Genomic DNA, 22,130 nt, shown 5'->3' on the forward strand with positions numbered 1-22,130 from the left:
AGGGCAATTGTTGCTGAAAAGCCAAAATGTAGAAAAGTGGTAATAGTCCTTTTATATTATAGATTGAAATAGGTCACCAAATAGCTTTTTTTCTTTTCAGTATTAAAAAGCTTATTCTATTCTAATAAGCCACTTTGATTTTTCATATTTTCTAGACCATAGTCTTGAGTTTACTTATGAGGTCAATTGGAAATAAGAACACCATTTTATTGGGTCTGGGATTTCAAATATTACAGCTGGCATGGTATGGCTTCGGTTCAGAACCTTGGTAGGTACAAATATTTTAATTTTCTTAATTTTGGTGTTTGCCGTGTTTTTGTTTTTTTCAGCTTTATTGAGGTGTAACTGACAAAACTTTTATATTTCTTAATTTGCTTCTCAATTAAGGCTTAGACTTCAATCTGTCTCTTAATATGCTTTTTTTCTTTCAAAGTGTATATAACACAGGTTTCTCACTTGTGTATTTGTATACTCTATAGTGGCTTGAGGATAGCAGAGTGACATTTTGTATCTAAGCAACAGGTTGGGTTTTTGAATGAGATGGAGTTTTTCAATTTCTAATGAGCATTTAATCCAGTTTAGTTTGTCAGAAAAACACATGTAATCCCAAAGCAGCAAGGTAAGGAAAAAAAAGTTGAGTAACACCAGTGATCATTACTGATGGCAAACCAGAAGTCCAGTTGTTTTGATCCCGGCTTTATGCTGGGAAAGCTCTCTGCTTTTCTTGCCAGTCTGGTTTCCTGCAGGGAGGTAATGGTAATAATGCTGCTGTCAGGTTGCGCATGCACACCTTTGTGCTCAGGTATTACAGGACTGAACTCCACAATGTGCAGTAGTGTTTCATTCAACTGAACACATCATCTCTGTTTGGACTTGGATATGAGTACGCACCAAGAGTGTGTTTTGATGGATGTTTTATTTTTCTGTCTAGACTTGAAAAAGAGGTGCTCACAATTTATCGAAAACATTTCTTTTAAACATCAAGCCAGTAGCACATTTAGATCAAATTAGTGATTTCTTCGCACTGAATCACAGGTCTCTGGGAACCCTGCCGTTCTACTAGCGAACGTTTGGAAACATTTAATGATGTTTCTCTACATTCTCTCCCCACCTGCCCAAGTCCTGCAGAAATAATACCCAACACACTTTACAGTTTAGATGTGATGTGTGATATCCCAATTCTACATTGAAACCCACAGCATTCTTGTGAATAAGTCGTTGTTTTTCTGCTTTCTAGAAGAGTAAACAGGGTTAGACTTTTAAGTGACTTGTCCAGTCACATAGGAAAGAAGGAAGAGCAAGTATAGTTCTTTTTCCTGTACCACAGCCATTTCTCTTACTTGATTTTAAGTATGTATTTTGACTTTGACAGGTACAGTGGAGAATAATAATAACATACTATTTTTGTTTTGCTGCTTTTGATTGCAGGATGATGTGGGCTGCTGGGGCAGTGGCAGCCATGTCTAGCATTACCTTTCCAGCTGTCAGTGCACTTGTCTCACGAACTGCTGATGCTGATCAACAAGGTGAGTTGATAAGACCCAATGATAATTATTTAAAAATACAGAATATTCTAATCCTCTGTTCTGTCTCTTTCCTAAGTTCTGAAACATAAGCGTATCTTCAGGGTAGAGAATTTTAAATTGCTTTCATTGTACTCAGTACTCTGTAATGGCCCAAATGGGAAAAGACTCTAAAAAAGAGTGGATATATGTATAACTGATTCACTTTGCTGTACACCTGAAACTAACACAACACTGTAAATCAATTATACTGCAATAAAATTTTTTTAAAATAAATAAATTGCTTTCACTGCAAAGAGGAAAAGCAGATTCTAGGGTATTATCCTTAGGTAGATAACCTTGTCTCTCACTGTGAATATGTGGCCCTGTCTGTTCTTTTGCTAGAAAATTTAGTGATGAAGGTTAGTCACCTTATATTCACTAACCATTTATTTATTACATAAACAATATGCTATGATGTTCTAGACATCTCAGGGATACGCAGATAACCCTTTCATTAACACTGTATGTTTGTCACCTAAAGACACATAGAAAATGTATTTTTATTGTCTTACAGTTTTGTGGCAGGAACACTTAATTCTTAAAATACTAATAGGTGAGGAATAATTCTTTGAAAAGCCTGTTTATGTCAAAAGGAAAAACAGGGGCATTACAAAAGAGTGGCAGAGGTCACTTAGTTATAAATAAGGAAAGGCCTGTGGCCAAATCAAGCTGCATTTTAAATTTGGGATAAGATCCCAGAGGTAAACAAAAATCAAACTCTATAAAAAGGGGCTATATTTGGGGTCTTAAGTAGCTGCTTGGGGACAGAATTTTTAACAGCTGTGCTTATGAACTCATGCTGATTTTGAGCCAACATATTTTTTTTTAAAGGAAATACAGTGCTTTTGCCCCCTTGTTTCTACATTAGACCTGAGCTTACATTTGCATCAGATAGCTCACTATACTTTGTAGAGCTTCTAAGTAATTTTGATGCCACTGCAGTAAGTTGCTAGTGTCTGGTAAGTTTTGCCTTTAGAATAAGTGATTTCATGTTTGTATCGGTTCTAGGGTAGGAAAAAATAAGTGGTACACTAAATAACTTGTTTAAACAATTCAGGTGTCGTTCAAGGGATGATAACAGGAATTAGAGGATTATGCAATGGTCTGGGACCAGCCCTTTATGGATTCATTTTCTACATATTCCATGTGGAACTTAAAGAACTGCCAATGACAGGAACAGACTTGGGAACAAACACAAGCCCACAGCACCACTTTGAACAGGTAATTATAAAAATATAGTTCATTTGGCTGGATTGAAAGGTGATGTTTTTTGGTCACTAAAGTTTTATTTGAGATTCTTAGATTGAATAAAAACACTTAAAACCAAAGCCTAAGGGACTATGTCCTCCTATATACGTACTTCTTTATAAAATTGGCTGTGTGTTCTTTTCTTCCCTTGATAATTAAAAAATTATGTATTCTAGTTTGTCTTAGTATACCTAGTGGCATAGGTAACAGCCATTTGTCTATACTACTGTTTGTCTTTCATCTGAGGCTTCTGGAATGTTAGAGGTTCCCTGTATCAGGTCTGCCTTCTGTAGAAGAATCAGTTAGGTGCTGGTAAACATCTTTGTTCACTTGCTCGCTATACTCCCCTCCATACAACTGAAAACATTAACAGCGAAACACATTATTTTAGCCAGTACAAACAACTCATTAGTTCCCTTGTATTTAGCAGAGTTCTACACTAATCTTCTAACCAGTTAAGACTACTTTTAAATAAAAAAGAATGTTTGTCTGTGGGCTCTACACAGGTAAAACTGGCAGTGCAAGGTTTTGCTAAGAATGAATGTGATTTGGGGCTAAAACACAGGTCTGTTTGATTCTTCTCATGGTAACGACATTATCTGTGTTTTCCTTACTTTGTCACTAGAGAATGTAGTTACCTTTTTAACAAAGAAAATGGTAATTGATTCTGCTACTGTAGTTAATATTATATACTACTTGATTTTACTTGTGAGATCTCCCTGTTTTCCTCTTGAACTAACAAATTAAGTGAAGGTTCATAGAATGTGTTCAGATTTTATGCTATAAATGACAATATATTTTTGCATGTATTTGTTTTTAAAAAATCTTTTGGCTGTTTCTTGGGTCAGCTGTTATCCCCCAGAATTTTATGTTGAGAGTGTGACAGTGTTTCTTTTCCCCTTGAAAAGGGAATGTTTTTTCTAGCTGTGGCTTTAATGAAGAAAGAGAGGAGTCATTGGCTTATAATTCACAGCAATCAGTTACTACTAAAAGATAAGCAATTTCTTGTTATGAACAAAGAAGTCTTTGCAAAAATCCTAATTCTCTTTTCCTTCCTCAGAATTCCATCATCCCTGGCCCCCCCTTCCTCTTTGGAGCCTGTTCAGTACTGCTGGCTCTGCTTGTTGCCTTGTTTATTCCGGAACATACCAATTTAAGCTTAAGGTCCAGCAGTTGGAGAAAGCACTGTGGCAGTCACAGCCATCCTCATAGTGCACAAGCGCCAGGAGAGGCCAAAGAACCTTTACTCCAGGACACAAATGTGTGACAACCGAAATCAGGAAGACTTTTCTATCAGCACCCAGGTCTTAGTTTTCACCTATAGTTCTGGACGTACATTCCATTTCCATCTACAATGTACTTTAAGATTGTCTTAAGAAATGTATCTGCATGAACTCCGTGGGAACTAAAGAAAAGAACTGGACAGTTTTCCAAAGATGTTACAATTTCTTTTGAAAAGAAACCTTTTTGTTTATTAGCACCAGTTTCTTGCCATTAAGCTTTTTGTTTTATTATACATCCTTTAATTAAAATTTAAAACTATATATGTAACTTCTTAGATACTAGCAATGTCTCTGCTACCATTTCCTTCAGGTGTTGAGCTTTAACTATTTATGCTGACTCGCAGTGAGACAGAGTAGGTAGTATAGTGTGGAAATGTTCATTTTAACATTGTAAAATTGTGAGTCAGATTTTAATATTGTAAAATCTTGGGTCAAATAATTCAAAGCCTTAATGCAGATGCACTAAAGTAAAGAAATGGTAAATGAACTGTTTGCATTTAAAAAACAAAACTCTTAAGAAAACTATATTAAATCTGAATCATGTTTCAAGCTTGTTTGTAGTAATTTTATTTTAAACATTATTCACTACTGTTTTTGAAATGAGAAAATATCAGCCATTTAGAATTTAAATTGGGGTGTTTGGAGCCTGTAAATCTAAATGCTGGCTCGCATTTGTTCCCCAGCTACTTATACTATACCACTATTCTTTTAATGTTTGCATAATCATAAGAACCTCAACACTTGAATACATAATCTAAAAATTATATAGTAAAGCTGGTAGCCTTGAAAATGTCAATGTGATATCTATATGTAGATAAATATATATAGTGGCCTTTCAGGACTGTCACAGTAACACTTTATTTACAGAGCTAATGTTTGTCCTAAATTTTCAGGACCCTAGAAGAGAGCTTTATACAATTACTGATGTGAATTTCTCTAAAGTGTATATTTTTGTGTCCAGTTATATTATTTAAAAAAGTGTTACTTTGTAAAAAATTGTACATAAAGTATTGTATAGTTTACACTGTTTTCATCTTACGTGTGGTTACTGCTTAATGCTTTTTAAACTTGGAACATTCACTATGGTTTAAATAAGGTCTTAAAAGAAATGTAAATATTCTGTTAATAAAATTAAATATTTTAATGATTTTTTTTTAAAGAAAGTCTTGATCTGTGATTCCCTTATGAGGGCTGTTTTGGCTTTGTTACTATATTTTTACAGTAACAAATCAAAGCATTATACCTTCTCCCTTTGAATCCATTTCATTTCCCTCAATAAAATACTGTTGTAGGAAGACAAAAGCAAAGAAATGAAAACTTAGTTCATAAATTAACTGTAAGTACTTAATTTTCTAAGCACAGGTGTTGTAGGTCAGTCCTATGTTTGTTTTTACATACTGCTTACATGTCAGATTCCCAAAATATTAATACTTTATTAACAAAGCTCACAGTTTACAGAAATACATTAAATGCAATATTTTGATTATTAACACATGTACAACTGCACACAGCAAAACAATTTCAAATAAAAGTTTAAGAGGTAGATCAAATAATTAGCACACTCGAAAGTCTGTGTATATATATTTAATACCAAAAAGTCTTTAGCAAGTTTGATATCAAAATGATCTCTATATCTTTTGGGAATTCTCCCAGTTTTCCATGTGTGGATATGGAAAAGGATATCTATATTTAAAAAAAAGAGCTACCTGTATGTCATTTATCCTATCCAAACCCTTGTCACAAAGTTTTATATTACATACTATTTACAGGAAAGATTCCAATATTGCCAGAAAGTTTCTTTCCAGATTATTAGTGCTTTCAAGTTATTATAACTGAGTATTCTTACTAATATAGTATATCTAAATGACAAAAAAATATATATAAAAAGTGACTACCTAATAACAGTTATTAAATTTTTTAGTTTAAGACAGCTTGTGGTTACCAGCAGTTTCAAAAGTATCATAAGGAAAGACTCAATACTGTGGCTTCATAAAAAAATTAGCAAATATTTTTTGTCTTACCATGGAAGCCAATAACATTAGTAGGTCATCAGTATCCTGAAATGTCTCTCTTCCTCATCTGTGTAATAAGGTCCTTGAAAATATTTTTTTTAAGTATCACATGAGCATGAGCAATCTCTGCAAACAAAATGATTTAGTTTTCTTAAGAGAATGCTACTCTACTGGATGGTTGTCTGTAAGAAAACAAAATGCAACCCTGTGATCCTGGGTGAATTTTTTTTAAATTACCTCATTTTTCCCAAGGAACAATTCTTATTTGAAACTTTTAATTATAGGGAAGAGAAGAAAGTTGTAACTTCTAACATTATTCATTTTGCCTACTTTACTAATAAGCAAACATGAAAATGAACCTATTTTGATATAAGCAAAATGAATATTCATGATGCTCTCAGTAATTATTTTGTGTAAGTACTAATTTTTAAAACAAATATTCCACTAATACAGATTTAACTGCATAACAAACAAAACTCCAAATGAAGGAGAAAAACTGGATGACTGTAGACTTCCAGGAAGCATTAAAATCCATAAACTGCACCTCAAATGACTAAAAGCACTTTGTACCTAATCTGGTCATATAATTAGACTGTCCAAGATTTTCTGTACAATAAATTTATCAAAATTACTTAACAGACTTATTCAAAAGATAATTTAAAGGTTTCAAGGAAAATATTTACTTGCTATGAAGAATTTATTCATTTAAGGTAATTTCAGGACTTTTCCCTTTACTGTAAATATCAATAATATATCTCAAGAAATAATTATTTTCCCTTAAAATTCTCAGGTGGCAAATTTAAAACTTTTATTGTACTAATGAAAAGGATAAAATGAATTGATAGCATTCTTTGGTTTCATACTAGTATATATATCTGAGCAGGTTTTAATTAACTGAGTTATTGAATATGATTAGAATGTCCCCTTACAAGGATCAACTCTTTCCTTAGAACTTCTGAGAATTTCTAAGGATTAGTTTAATAAAATTCATACTATTATTCTACAAAACACCATGTTCCAAACTAAAAAGAATCTTCACCCATTCCCTAGTACAAATATGCCCCTCTAAACTGCATAAACGACAGCAGTGCTTAAAGGATCCAAACAATCTAATACAGTAGCTCAAGTAAACTTTGAAACTTGCTTATTCAGAATTTCATCTGTGTTGTTTCTATATTAAAACCATGCTGAATTTCTAAAATTTCAATAAAAGTAAAAGATGACACTAGGATTAACTGTTTGGTAGCTGCCCAGGGAAATATGCTGAAGATGTAGAAGGGAGGACTACGGGTTTGGAAGATGTCTGTAATGCTCCTAAAGTGCCGTCTTTTTGATGGTCTGCAAATGAGGACAAAAAAAGATTATCTGCATTCACTTAAGTCTTTATATAATACATTTAATTAAACCACAGTGTACAATCCACTTCAGAAATGTCTTCTCACCTGGATTATTGAATAGATTTTGGTTGAGCCCACGTAAAGGAATGCTGTCTTCCCTTTTCTTCAGATATTTGGATTCCAGCCCTAAATTTTCAGCACTTGAAAGGAAAATAGTAATTATTTACTTATTTTAACAAAGTCTTACTTTCGCTTCAGTAAAGTTTGAATGTTTAATCTATATACATACATATACTATGTATGCAATAATATAAGTTATATTTATAGCTTTGTTCAAAACAAATCCCATTTTTCACTGGGTTCTTAAGCAAATAATTCATCTATTCATAAACCAAAGTATACTTCTTCCCAGTAAAGAGTAAGTTATCTTTTTCCTTTGACCAAAAGCTCCTCAAAATTTTGTTATGCTTCAAAGTTGTCATTATTAAACATTAGTACACATTGTACAATAATGAATTCTGGTCAGATGAATACAAATATGAAATTTTGAAAAAACAAAGGAGGGGATATTTCTGTAGTTGTATTTTTCCTCTTTCAACCACGATATTCCTTCTTTCTAAATCTGTCTAGTATTAACAGTTTCTATATTAGTACACCTGCAAGAAGTTCAGGGCTCTTACAAAACAATGACATTTTATCTTTAAAATTAAATGATGGTCTTTTCCCAATTTTCAGAAAAGAATTAAGTGGCTGAATAGGTGTCTTTTCCAATTTAAAATTTTTTCTTTAACCTTTGCCACTTGTTACTAGCTGACAACAAAACAAACCAATTCTAAACAAAAATCTCAAAATTGCTGAACAGTCCCAATTTTATGGACACGATTATGTTTGATTTTGTACCACAAATATGATCTGTAAGTAAAATTGTTCTTAGTGTGGTATGATGGAGCTAAACAAATAAACAACATGGTGTTCTACCATTAATATGAATTCTAGGTGCTCTGCCACTAACAAATATGAGCTTAAATATAACAAACACATACATTTCAGGACTTCAAAGAATTCTCACTTTTAAAAAACAGAGGCTCATAAACATTAACTATTTTAATACTCATCTTGGTACTAATTTTAGAGGAGCCAATGAGTGAAGAGAGCTGGAATAAGAAGCCTCTTTGAGCCATGACAGTAATTTTTTAGTTTGCAATATACTGGGGATGGTGACAGCTCATGATAATGAGTGCCAGCAGACAGGCCTTAAAGCGATTACATTTTAAGTAAATAAAGGCACAATAAGAAAACAGTATTACAAACAAAGACTACCCAGAGAGACAAGTTTGCATCTATAAGTTGTTTACTCTAGCTACAACTCACTGATTCAGCAAACTTCAGTACATAAAACCTGCTTAAGATCTAAAAAAATAGGCAAAGAATCTCTGAGTAGGCAAAACAGAAGTCACAAATTGGCACTAAAGCTTACTTATGTTAGCTTGGCTAGGGGGCAACCTCACAAACCCTTTTACTCTTATCTACCCCAGAATTCTAACAGTTTAACCAGCTGATTTCTCAGTTTACTTTACACCGGAAGCAATTACTCAGAAAAACAAAGAGCTTCTAGAGACAGACACAGCCATACAGGAAAACAAAAGCAAAACAGCCAACTCTGAGGAATTTAAAACATTTCTATCTATTTGCCCAAGAATATATGAAAGGGTGTTCTTCAGTTATGTAGGAAAATCCCTTTTAAAAAATTAAATTTTACTATATGTCTATCCTACAGTTTTAAAAAATGTGAGAAACCTCTTTCTTATAGCTAAAAGGGACTAAGTCAAATCCCACTGATCAGCAACTTAAAACGTTACATAAATAAGTGGTCATAATAGCTTTCAAACACTGATTAAAAACTCCCTTTCAAAATTACAAACATTAAAAAAAATTACAAACATTAAATTTTATGTCAAGAGCTTACTTTTCCTTATCAGTTGAGCAAGGCATACTAACAGTTGTTCCTGATTGAACATCTCCTAGTGATGTACTTGGTTTTGGAAACTGCAAGTTAAACTGCACCTGTAAAGAGGGAAAACATGTAACTGAATTAGTGAGAACTGAGACAGTTCTATATGGAGATAGGTGGTTAAATTTTTTCTCTGATGAATATAGACCACAGAAGTTCAAGCTATATAACACAAGCACATTTTATTGAGAAGATTTAATTTAAAAATCCATTTCTCCTTGACAAAAAAGTTCCTGTCATATCAGCAAGATGAACAGCACAAATTATCTTAATTATTTTGAAACAAAAACATGAACACTAATACATTTAAATGTTATTGATGCTAAAAGTAACCAAATACCACGATGATGCATTTACCTCATGCATTCTGAGAATTCTTCCCTTTTCACGAACTTTAAGCCTGTCATATTTAAGGATTCTAAATGAGTGCTAGGAATTTGAATACTGAAATAGTCAAAAGCAATCCAAGAATCTATACAAAAGTCCAAACTAAAATATCAAGCATATAGTATGTAATAGTTTATTTAAAGTAATAATGACTATGACTGAGGGGGTTTCATACCAGGAATGGGTTCTATGTTAGGAAGTCTATAAATGTAAGTCACCATACTAATAAATCAAAGAAAAAAGGTATGATGACTCGCATAAAGAAAAAAAAAAGAAAGAAAGAAAAAAGGAAAAAGGCATGAGAAGATAAATATCTATTTTTGGTAAAAAAAAATCATAATAAAATAGGGAGAGATACTAGCTTAATAGGATAAAATTATAAATGAGAAAGGTATATGCTGTTGTCCTTGGCTATCAGGGTTCAATATTCTAAAGATATCAGATCACATTAAATACAAAGAGGATTTTTAAAAAGTGAGATAAGCTGATTTTCATATTCCTTATAGAAAAATAAACATGCAAGAGTGAAGAAAATTTAAAGAGTATATTAATACATAATATAGTTTCCAGCCACCAATAATTAGAAAACCAGACAAAATAAACAAAAAGAATGGTCCCAAAAACTGAACAACTGGTAGGGCAGAACTGTGATCTCTAAGAAAAATGTGATCCCTACAACTGACCCAGCTTTTTAATTAGAGGTACTTCCTGACTATAGGGACAGAGAAAGAACATAATTGCTAAATGGAGGAGATAAAATCAGTTCAGGGAGGATGAGGTGCCTGGAGGCTGCAAGGCAGAATTCTGAAGAAAAGGGAGCTATAAAGAGAAGAAGCCCCAGAAATCTACACATGAATCCCCTTGAGTTTTTGCTGAGTACTAGGAACATGCATAGGGTAAAACTCCACAATGCTGGGCAAATAAAAATGGGAGTTTCAAGCTGAACAATTTCCAAGGTTCATAATCATGGAGACAAAGTGGACAGTCCTTGGTAATCATTTAGGGCATTCTGTGGGGAGCTTCGTAACAGGGCTGAACTATCCTTGAGTAAAAGCTACTTTAAATGCATCCTAGTAAAGCTAAAGGAAAAAAGAGAAAAACAAAAAAACTCAAAAAGGACCAAGGGATCCACAAGTAACTTAAATAACTGCCACCCTTTAAAGGAAGATAACAAAATTCAGATAATCAACAATGTAGCATTAACAATGTTCCACATCCTATCAGAAATTATTAGAGGACTTCCCTGGTGGTCCAGTGGTCAAGAATCTGCCTTCCAATGCAGGGGATGCGGGTTTGATCCCTGGTCGGGGAACTAAGATCTCATGCCATGGGGCAACCAAGCCCATGTGCCACAACTACTGAACCCACGCACCTCAATTAGAGAGCCCGCGCACCGCAACGAAGAGCCCTCACTCTGTGGAGCCCATGCACCGCAACAAAGATCCCGTGTGCCACAACTAAGACCCGAAGCAGCCAAAAATAAATAAATAATATAAATATTAAAAAAAATTATTAAAAATGACAAGTAGGAAAACATGCGTCATACCAAGAAAAATCACTCAACAGAAACAGATCCAGATATGATACAAATGATAGAATAAGGATGCACATGTTAAAACAATTATAACTATGAACAAGGATGTAATGGAAATTAAAAGTATGAGAAAAATGCAAGATATAAAAAAAGAATGAAATGGAACTTCTAGAGATGATAAATATCTAAAATGAAAAGTTCTCACTGGACAGAATTAACAGCAAATTAAACAATGCAGAAGAAAAGATTAGTGAACTTTAAGAAAGCATTAGAATCTAATATATATACAATGAAGCAAACGAACAGACTCAATGGGACTATATCATGTGATCAACCATGAGTAACTGTAATACTAAAAGGAGATAATAAAAAAAGTGAAGAGGGGCTTCCCTGGTGGCGCAGTGGTTAAGAATCCACCTGCCAATGCAGGGGACATGGGTTCAAGCCCTGGTCCAGGAAGATCCCACATGCTGCGGAGCAACAAAGCCCGTGTGCCACAACTACTGAGCCTGTGCTCTAGAGCCTGCGAGCCACAACTACTGAGCCTGCTCTCTAGAGCCTGTGAGCCACAACTACTGAGCCTGCGTGCCGCAACTACTGAAGCCCGTGCGCCTAGAGCCCATGCTCCACAACAGGAGAAGCCACTGCAATGAGAAGCCCACACACCGCAACGAAGAGTAGCCCCTGCTCACCACAACTAGAGAAAGCCCACGCGCAGCAACGAAGACCCAACACAGCAATAAATAAATAAGTAAGTAAATAAATAAATGTTTTAAAAAATAAAAAAGTGAAGAAATAATGGCCAGGCCAAAACTGTTCAATCCAGGCAACTATGGAATGATGGCTTCAAACTGCTGAAAGGAAAAAAGAAACTTGTCAACCCAGAATTCTAAATGTAGAGAAGATAAATTCAAAATAAAAATGTTATGAGATTTTTATGAATTTCCCACAGACATGCACTATAAGAAGTCTTAAAGAGCTGCACTGTAAGAAATCTTCATTACAGGAGAAAGGAAAATGATACCAGATGAAAATGTAGATCTACATAAAGGAATAGAGTTGTATAAATAGTAAGTATATGGGTAAAAGGACTTTTTCCTCTCTGTTTAATTTATTGAAAAGATATCTGATTGTTTAAAAAAAAGTGGGATTTATAACAAATGCAGAAGTAAAATTTTGACAGTAGTTAGCAGGACAGGAATGAGGAAATGGAATTACTGTAGGGTTCTTACATTATATGGAAAGCAGTATAAAATTTTGAAGATAGATTATGATAAGGTGAAGATGTATACTGTAAACTCTAGAGCAAACAAAAACTAAAGCCAATAAGTAGAGACAAAATAGAATGCAAAATAAAATCAGCAATTAATTGAAAAGTCAGGATTAAAGTAGAAAAGAGGGACAAAGAACAGATGGGATATACAGAATACAAACAGCAAGATGATAAAACGTATGAATATATACATTAAATTTTAAATTGTTAAAGACAACGTCAGAATGGATGAAAATATAAGAGTCAGGTATAGAATATCTAAAAGAAATCCAGTTTAAATATAAAGACACAGATTGGTAAAAGTAAAAGGAAAGAAAGTGATACATCATGTAAACACTAAGAAAGCCAGAATACAATATTAATATTAAGGTACAGTCTTCTTTCTGTTCTGAGAAATGAAAAAAACAAATTCTTAAGGGTCAAAGAGAGTGAGGAAAACCCCCCTTCTTTCACAGTTGTCTTCTGCCCCAACCCTCAGGCAATTCAGTGGAAACAGAAGCTACAGGGGTAGTAATGATGATAACAGCAGTGGCCAAGCAGGCACCTAAAACTCTGAAAGAGGGCAATCACACCCTCTGACCAGAAGTGCTGTGGTCTCACAAGCATGATACAAATTCTCATTATATTTTTTCTCTCTCTGTCCTCCCAACGTTTGGCACCAGACACAGACACAATTGCAGGAACTGTGTCTTAGACCAAGGGAATTTAGGTCCATGATTTCTAGCCAGTTTTCAGGAAGAAGGACTCAGGGGATTCTGAAATCTGGGGGGAAATCAAAGAGACAAAGGAACTCAAGAAAGAGATCCTATAAAAGCTGTATATGAACTACTGGGTTCTATTCTAAGCTGGACATGCAAGATCTGAGCATAGTCACCATACCAAAGGCTCTGAGAACTGAACTATGGAGTAAACCACCACCCAGGTCACAGAACAGGCACTAGATGGCGTACACACAGACAGATCCAAATAACACGGGCAAACTCTTTAAGGACTGAACTGACACAGAAACAGCAGCCTACAAACAGTAAGTCAGAATTTGCAATTTGAACATAACAAAACTATTTGCTACAAAAAACAATTTTTTAATTAAAAAAAAATTTTTTAATTCACATTCTCCTTAGGATTTAAACAAGATCTAGAGTCTCATAACATTCAATATTGGATCCAGACAGAATCCAAAATCACTCAAAAAAGAACCTGTAAAATCTAACTAATCTGCAAGGCAAAAAACAAGCCAACAGATGTCAACTCCAAGATGGCAAAGATATGGAATTATCAGAAAGGCAGTTAAAAGTATCTATTATAACCATGTTCTAAGAAGTAGAAGTGAATACTCTTGAAATAAATGTAAAGAAAAAGTCTCAGTAAAAAAAAAATAGGACATGTAAAAAAGAAACAAATGGAAATTTAAGAACTGAAAAAATTCACTGGATGGACTCTATAGCATTAAACTGTAAGATCAATCAATAGGAATTATCATATCTGAAAAACAGAGAAAAAAGAAAGGAAGAAGAGAGCCTCATAGACCTGTGGGAAAACATACATGGTCTAACATTCATGTTGCCTGAGTCCCAGAAGGATGGGGGAAGAGTGTAGGGCAGAAAACATTTTTAAGAAATAATGGTTGTTGGGCTTCCCTGGTGGCACAGTGGTTGAGAGTCCGCCTGCCAATGCAGGGGACACGGGTTCGTGACCCGGTCCGGGAAGATCCCACATGCTGTGGAGCGGCTGGGCCCGTAAGCCATGGCCGCTGAGCCTGCGTGTCCGGAGCCTGTGCTCTGCAACGGGAGAGGCCACAACAGTGAGAGGCCCGCGTACCGCAAAAAAAAAAAAGAAAAGAAATAATGGTTGAACACTTCCAAAATTTGGTAAAAGGTATCAACTTAGAGATTCAAGAAACCTAGCAAATCCCAAAAAGGATACAAGTAAATTCATGCCTAGACACATCATCAGACTCCTGAAAACTAAAGGAAAAGAATAAATCTTGAAAGCAGCCTGAGAAAAAGGATGCATTATATATAGTTGAACAACAGTTGGAATTTACTGCTGATTTCTCATCAGAAATCATGGAAGTCTGAGGGAAGTAGAATATTTTTAAAGTGCTTAAGGAAAAAAAACTATAAATACATTATTCTATGTCCAGAGAAAATATCATTCAGGAATGAAGGTGAAAGAAGCGTGTTTCCAAGATGAAGAAAAACAAAGAAACTTCTTTGCCAGAAAACCTCCTCTAAAACAAAAGCTAAATAATATTCTATTATTCAGGGAAGTGATATCATGGAAAACATGGAATACCAGGAATAAAGGAAGAGCAACAGAAATGGTAAACAGGGATAAATATAATGGACCATGCTTCTCCACTCAAGTGTTTTATACATATGTATATTGGTTAATAGTAAAAATTACAGCACTGTCTGATAGTTTCCAACGTATAGCTGTAATACATATGTCACACCAAAACAAAGGGGTAAAGGTAAAGGGACTATACACGGTAGTAAGGTATTTATATTCCACTTGAAGTGGTAAAATATTAATTCTATACATACTGTGAAAAGCTAACTATATTTATTATGATGCCTGGAGCAACCACTAAAAAAAAAAAAGTGTACAAAGAGATATAATAAAAAACACACCAGAAGAACTAAAAAGGAATATTTTTAAAATGTGCAAATAATCCAAAAATGAATTCAAGAAAGGGGAAACAAAGGAATGAAAAATAGAGGGAACAAACTAAATATGCCCTTTACCTGAAAACCATTTTAAATAGGATATACACAAGTTTAAAGAAAAAGGTTGGAAAAAGATACTCCATGGAAACACCACTCGAAAGAAAACCTGAGTAGCTATATTCATATCGAACAAAGTAGACTTCAGAGCATGAAAAATTACCAAAAATGAAAGAGGAAATTACATAATGATCAAAGGGTCAAGCAACCAGGAGGACATAACAATTATAAAGGTGTATGCACTGAACAAAAGAGCTTCAAAATACGTGAGGCAAAAAATGATAGAATTAAATGGAAAACTGATAGAAATGGAAACACCCATAATAATAATTGGAGATATCCAATACTGGAGATACTCCTCTCTCAGTTAACTAATACAAAGTCAACAAGGATGTAGAAGAACTGAACAAAATCCACCAACTGAATTTGACTAACATTTAGATCAGTGAAGTTTATCCCAAGAATGCAAGGCTTATACAATATTTGAAAATCAACATAATACATCTATTAACTGATGAGAGAAAAATCACACAATCATATCAATGCATTAAAAAGCCACTAGTAATGAGTTTAACAAATGAGTAGAGCAAGTTTTCAGGATACAAGGTCAATATACAAAAATCAATTACATTTGTATACAGCATCAATGAATATTCTGAGAAAGTAATTAATAAAACAATTACATTCACAATAGCATCAAATGAGTAAAATACTTAGGAATAAACAATAAAAGAAATGCAGAATCTGACATTGAAAACTGTAAAACACTGATGAGAGAAATTAAAGGATACTTAAATAAATGGAGAGGCATATTAACATTCATGGATTTAAAAATAAAATGTTGTTAAAATGACATTTATTCCAAAATTGATCTATAAATTCTATATATCCTATCAAAATTCAAGCAGGCTATTTTGTAGAAGTTGACAAGCTGAATCCAAACATTTATATGGACATATTAAGTATCTAAAATAATAAAACAAGTTTGAAAAAGAAGAGAGTTGGTGGATTTATACTACTCAATTTCAAAACTTAATATTATTAAGTCACAGTAATCATGACAGTGTGGTATTGGCACAAGAACAGACAATCAATGAAGCAGAATTAAGAGTCCAGAAATTCTTACATTTATGGTCAAATAATTTGCCTAAATCAACAGTATTTAACAACTGTTACTGAGAGAACTGGATATCAACATGCCAAAACAAAACAAAAAAACCCAAGACCCTTACCTCATTCCATACATAAAACTCATAATATACATAAAAAGTAGCTCGCAATGGATCACAGATCTTATTTTCCACCTGTGGTTGCACAGAGTTCTTAGATACAACTCCAAAAGCATGATCAACTAAAGAAAAAAATTTGATAAACTGGACTTCATCAAATTAAAAACTTTTTGTTCTTCAAAAGAGAAAATAAAAGAGAAGCCACAGACTGGAAGAAATATTTGCAAACATTTATCTGATAAAGGACTTGTATCCAAAATATTTAAAGAACTCATAACTCAAGAGAAACAACCTAATTTTAAAACAGGCAAAAGATTCAAATAGATATTTCACCAAAGCAGATATACTGATGTCAAACACACACATAAAAAACTGCTCTCAACCTCATTAGCTTTTAGGGAAATGCATGCTAAAATCACAAGATACTTCTACACATCTACTAGAATGCCTGAAATTAAACAACTGACCATATCAAGTGTTGATAAGCATACAGAACTTGAACTCTCAGACTGCTAGTGGTAAATGGCACAACCACTTTGCAAAAGTGTGGTAGGTTCTTAAAAATCAAATATATATTGACAGCCAATCCATTCCTAGGTACTCACCCCAGAGAAATACAAAGACTTGTACCCAATGTTCATAGCTTTATTTGTAATACCCAAAAGCTGAAAATAACCCGAATGTTCATCAATTGATGAATGTATGGATAAGCAAGTTGTGGTATATCCATACAACGAAATACTACTGAGCAATTAAAAGAATGAACTACTGATACACACTACCACCTGGAAAAAGCACAAAAAAGTCATGCTGAGTGAAAGCAGACATAATGTATGACTCTATTCATCTGAAATGCAGAAAGGCAAATTTATAGAGACAGAAAGCAGATCAGTAGTTGCCCAGGGCTGGGGGCAAGAGTGTGGATTGGCTTCCCTGGTGGCGCAGTGGTTGGGAGTCCGCCTGCCGATGCAGGGGACATGGGTTTGTGCCCTGGTCTGGGAGGGTCCCACACGCCGCAGAGCAGCTGGGCCCGTGAGCCGTGGCTGTTGGGCCTGCGTGGCCGGAGCCTGTGCTCCACAGCGGGAGAGGCCACAACAGTGAGAGGCCCACATACCACAAAAAAAAAAAAAAAAAAAAAAAAAAGAGTGTGGATTAACTGCAAAAAAGCACTAAGGAACATTTTGGGGAAATGTAAATGCTCAAAACTGGACCATCATGATGGTTTCACAACTCTATAAACTGACTGAAATTACTGAACTGTAGACTTAAGCATGGGAGGATTGCATGTATGTACTATAATAAAGTTTTAAATTTTTTCAAAAAGCACCTTAAAAAGAGTAAAAAGATAATTCCAAAATTGGGAAATAACAGTTAACATGTAAAATCAATAGCAGACCAGTGAATGTTCAGAATATATAAAGAACACTTATGATGTCATCTTACAGGGGTTAAACATCCCAAACAGAAAATGAATAAAAGAAATAAAGAGAAATTATACAGAAGAGTAAACATAATCCATAGATACACAAAAAGATGTTCCTCACTTAATAATCAGGGAAATGCTGATTAACATCAGTCACTAGATAGGCAAAATGCCTCTGACCCAGTTCCTTTTAAGAATTTGTCCTACAGTAAATACATACACACCCAACATAGGTACACCTCAATACATAAGGCAAATGCTAACAGCCATAAATGGGGAAATCTACAGTAACACAATAACAGTGGGGGACTTTAACACCACACTTACACCAATAGATAGATCATCCAAACGGAAAATTAATAAGGAAACACAAGCCTTAAATGACACATTACAACAGATAGAATTAATGGATATTTATAGGACACTCCATCCAAAAGCAGCAGAATACACTTTCTTCTCAAGTGCACATGGAACATTCTTCAGGATAGATCACATCATGGGTCACAAATCAAGCCTCGGTAAATTTAAGAAAATTGAGATCATATCAAGCATGTTTTCCGACCACAACGCTATGAAATTAGATATCAATTATACGGAAGAAAAGTGTAAAAAACACAAACACATGGAGGCTAAACAATACATTACTAAATAATCAATGGATCACTGAAGAAATCAAAGAGGAAATAAAAATATACCTAGAGACAAATGACAATGAAAACATGACAATCCAAAACCTATGGGACGCAGCAAAAGCAGTTCTAAGAGGGAAGTTTATAGCAATATATCTTACCTCAAGAAACAAGAAAAATCTCAAATAAACAACCTATCCTTACACCTAAAGTGACTAAAGAAGAACAAACAAAACCCAAAGTTAGCAGAAGGAGAGAAATCACAAAGATCAGAGTAGAAATAAATGAAATAGAGACAAAGAAAACAATAGCAAAGATCAATGAAACTAAAAGCTGGTTCTTTGAGAAGGTAAACAAAACTGATAAACCTTTAGCCAGACTCAACAAGAAAAAAAGGGAGAGAATCCAAATCAATAAAATTAGAAACGAAAAGGGAGAAGTTGCAATGGACACCACAGAAATACAAAGGATCATAAGAGATTACTACAAGCAACTACACGCCAATAAAATGGACAACCTAGAAGAAATGGACAAATTCTTAGAAAGATACAACCTTCTAAGTCTGAAACAGGAAGAAACAGAAAATATGAACAGACCAATCGCAAGTAGTGAAATTGAAACTGTGATTAAAAATCTTCCAACAAACAAACGTCCATGGCCAGATGGCTTCACAGGTGATTTCTATCAAACATTTAGAGAAGAGTTAACACCTACCCTTCTAAAACTCTTCCAAAAAATTGGGGAGGAAGGAACACTCCCAAGCTCATTCTACGAGGCCACCATCACCTGATACCAAAACCAGACAAAGACATCACACACAAAAAATTACAGGCCAATATCACTGATGATCACAGACACAAAAGTCCTCAACAAAATACTAGCAAACTGAATCCAACAACACATTAAAAGGATCATACACCATGATCAAGTGGGATTTATCCCAGGGATGCAAGGATTCTTCAATATACACAAATCAATGTGATACACCATATTAACAAATTGAAGAATAAAAACCATATGATCATCTCAATAGATGCAGAAAAAGCTTTTGACAAAATTCAACACCCACTTATGATAAAAACTCCCCAGGAAGCGGGCTTAGAGAGAACCTACCTCAACATAATAAAGGCCATATACAACAAACCCACAGCAAATATCATTCTCAATGGTGAAAAACTGAAAGCATCTCCTCTAAGATCAGGAATAAGACAAGGATGTCCACTCTCACTACTATTATTCAACACAGTTTTGGAAGTTTTAGCCACAGCAATCAGAGAAGAAAAAGAAATAAAAGGAATCCATACTGGAAAACAAGAAGTAAAACTGTCACCGTTTGCAGATGACATGATACTATACATAGAAAATCCTAAAGATGCTACCAGAAAACTACTAGAGCTAATCAATGAATTTGATAAAGTTGCAGGATACAAAAATTAATGCAAAGGAATCTCTTGCATTCCTATACACTAACAATGAAAGATCAGAAAGAGAGATTAAGGAAACAATCCCATTTACCATCACATCAAAAAGAATAAAACACCTAGGAATAAACCTATAAGGAGCCAAAGACCTATACTCAGAAAACTATAAGATACTGATGAAAGAAATCAAAGATGACACAAACAGATGGAGAGATATAACATGTTCTTGGATTGGAAGAATCAATATTGTGAAAATGACTATATTACCCACAGCAACGTACAGACTCAATGCAATCTCTATCAAATTACCAAGGGCATTTTTCACAAAACTAGAACAAAAACTTTTCCAATTTGTATGGAAAAACAAAAGACCCCAAACAGCCACAGCAATCTTGAGAAAGAACAGAGCTGGAGGAATCAGGCTCCCCGACTTCAGACTATACTCTGAAGCTACAGTCATCAAACAGTATAGTACTGGCCCCAAAACAGAAATATAGATCCATAGAACAGAGATGAACCCATGCACCTAGGGCCACCTAACCTATGACAAAGGAGGCAAGAATATATAATGGAGAAAAGAGAGTCTCTTCAATAAATGGTGCTGGGAAAACTGGACAGCTACATGTAGAAGAATGAAATTAGAACACTCCCTAACACCACACACAAAATTAAACTCAAAATGGATTAAGGACCTAAATGTAAGACTGGATACTATAAAACTCTTAGAGGAAAATATAGGTAGAACACTCCTTGACATCAATCACAGCAAGATCTTTTTTGATCCACCACCTAGAGTAATGAAAATAAAAGCAAAAATAAACAAATGGGACCTAATGAAACTTAAAAGCTTTTGCACGGCAAAGAAAGCCATAAACAAAACGAAAAGACAACCCACAGAATGGGAGAAAATACTTGCAAACAAAGCCAACTGACAAGGGGCTAATTTCCAAAATACACAAACAGCTCATGCAGCTCAATATCAAAAAAAGAAACAACCCAATCAAAAAATGGGCAGAAGACCTAAACACATTTCTCCAAAGACATACAGATGGCCAACAAACACTTGAAAAGATGCTCAACATCACTAATTATTAGAGAAATGCAAATCAAAACTACTATCACCTCATACTGGTCAGAATGGCCATCATCAAAAAATCTACAAACAATAAATGCTGGAGAAGGTGTGGAGAAAAGGGAACCCTCCAACACTGTTGGTGGGAATGTAAATTGGTACAGCCACTATGGAGAACAGTATGGAGGTTCATTAAAAAACTAAAAATAGAGCTACCATATGACCCAGCAATTCCACTCCTAGGCATATAACCAGAGAAAACCAGAATTCAAAAGGATGCATGCATCCCAATGTTCACTGCAGCACTATTTACAATAGCCAGGACATGGAAGCAACCTAAATGTCCACTGACAGAGGAATGGATAAAGATGTGGAACATATATACAATGGAATATTAGTCAGCCATAAAAACGAAATTGTGCCATTTGCAGAGACATGGACTGATGTAGAGAATGTCATACAGAGTGAAGTAAGTCAGAAAGAGAAAAACAAATATCGTATAATATCCCTTATATGTGGAATCTAGAAAAATGGTACAGATGAGCTTATTTGCAAAGCAGAAAGAGTCACAGATGTAGAGAACAAACTTATGGTTACCAAGCGGGGAAGAGGGGGTGGGATGAACTGGGAGATTGCGATTGACACATATGTACTCTTATGTATAAAATAGATAACTAATGAGAACCTACTGTATAGCACAGGGTACTCTGCTCAATGCTCTGTAGTGACCTAAATGGGAAGGAAATCTAAAAAACAAGTGGATATATGTATACATACAACTGATTTACTTTGCTGCACAGCAGAAACTAACACAGCGTTGTAAAGCAACTATACTCCAATAAAAATTAATTAAAAAAGAAAGAATTTATCCTACAAATCTATTTGTACAGACACAAAGAAGTATATACAAAGGTAACTACTGAAACATGTATGACTATCTAGATTGAAAACAACTTAATCATCCATTAACAGAGCACTAT

At 34.5% G+C, this 22,130-nt stretch overlaps 2 protein-coding genes across 3 annotated transcripts in view; one reads left to right on the plus strand and one right to left on the minus strand.

Moving 5' to 3' along the window:
* Positions 1 to 5,225, plus strand: part of MFSD14A (major facilitator superfamily domain containing 14A) — a 49,662-nt gene extending 44,437 nt beyond the window's left edge. Inside the window, exons 9-12 of one of the 2 annotated variants that reach the window (XM_060026187.1) lie at positions 156 to 268; positions 1,429 to 1,526; positions 2,623 to 2,786; positions 3,874 to 5,225. In XM_060026187.1, coding sequence (XP_059882170.1) covers positions 156 to 268; positions 1,429 to 1,526; positions 2,623 to 2,786; positions 3,874 to 4,080 — 582 coding nt within the window. In that variant the 3' untranslated portion in view covers positions 4,081 to 5,225. The remainder of the gene's footprint in view (positions 1 to 155; positions 269 to 1,428; positions 1,527 to 2,622; positions 2,787 to 3,873) is intronic. The other variant, XM_060026179.1, reaches the window with a different exon arrangement.
* Positions 5,226 to 5,392: 167 nt separating this feature from the next.
* The window catches only part of SASS6 (SAS-6 centriolar assembly protein), a 51,966-nt gene continuing 35,228 nt past the window's right edge, over positions 5,393 to 22,130 (minus strand). The window contains exons 15-17 of the mRNA XM_060026171.1: positions 9,412 to 9,509; positions 7,551 to 7,645; positions 5,393 to 7,446 (exon numbers count right to left, since the gene is read on the minus strand). Of these exons, the coding sequence (XP_059882154.1) occupies positions 7,340 to 7,446; positions 7,551 to 7,645; positions 9,412 to 9,509 (300 nt within the window). The 3' untranslated portion in view covers positions 5,393 to 7,339. The remainder of the gene's footprint in view (positions 7,447 to 7,550; positions 7,646 to 9,411; positions 9,510 to 22,130) is intronic.

Source organism: Delphinus delphis, chromosome 1 (genome assembly GCF_949987515.2).
Source record: "Delphinus delphis chromosome 1, mDelDel1.2, whole genome shotgun sequence".
NCBI lineage: Eukaryota > Metazoa > Chordata > Mammalia > Artiodactyla > Delphinidae > Delphinus > Delphinus delphis.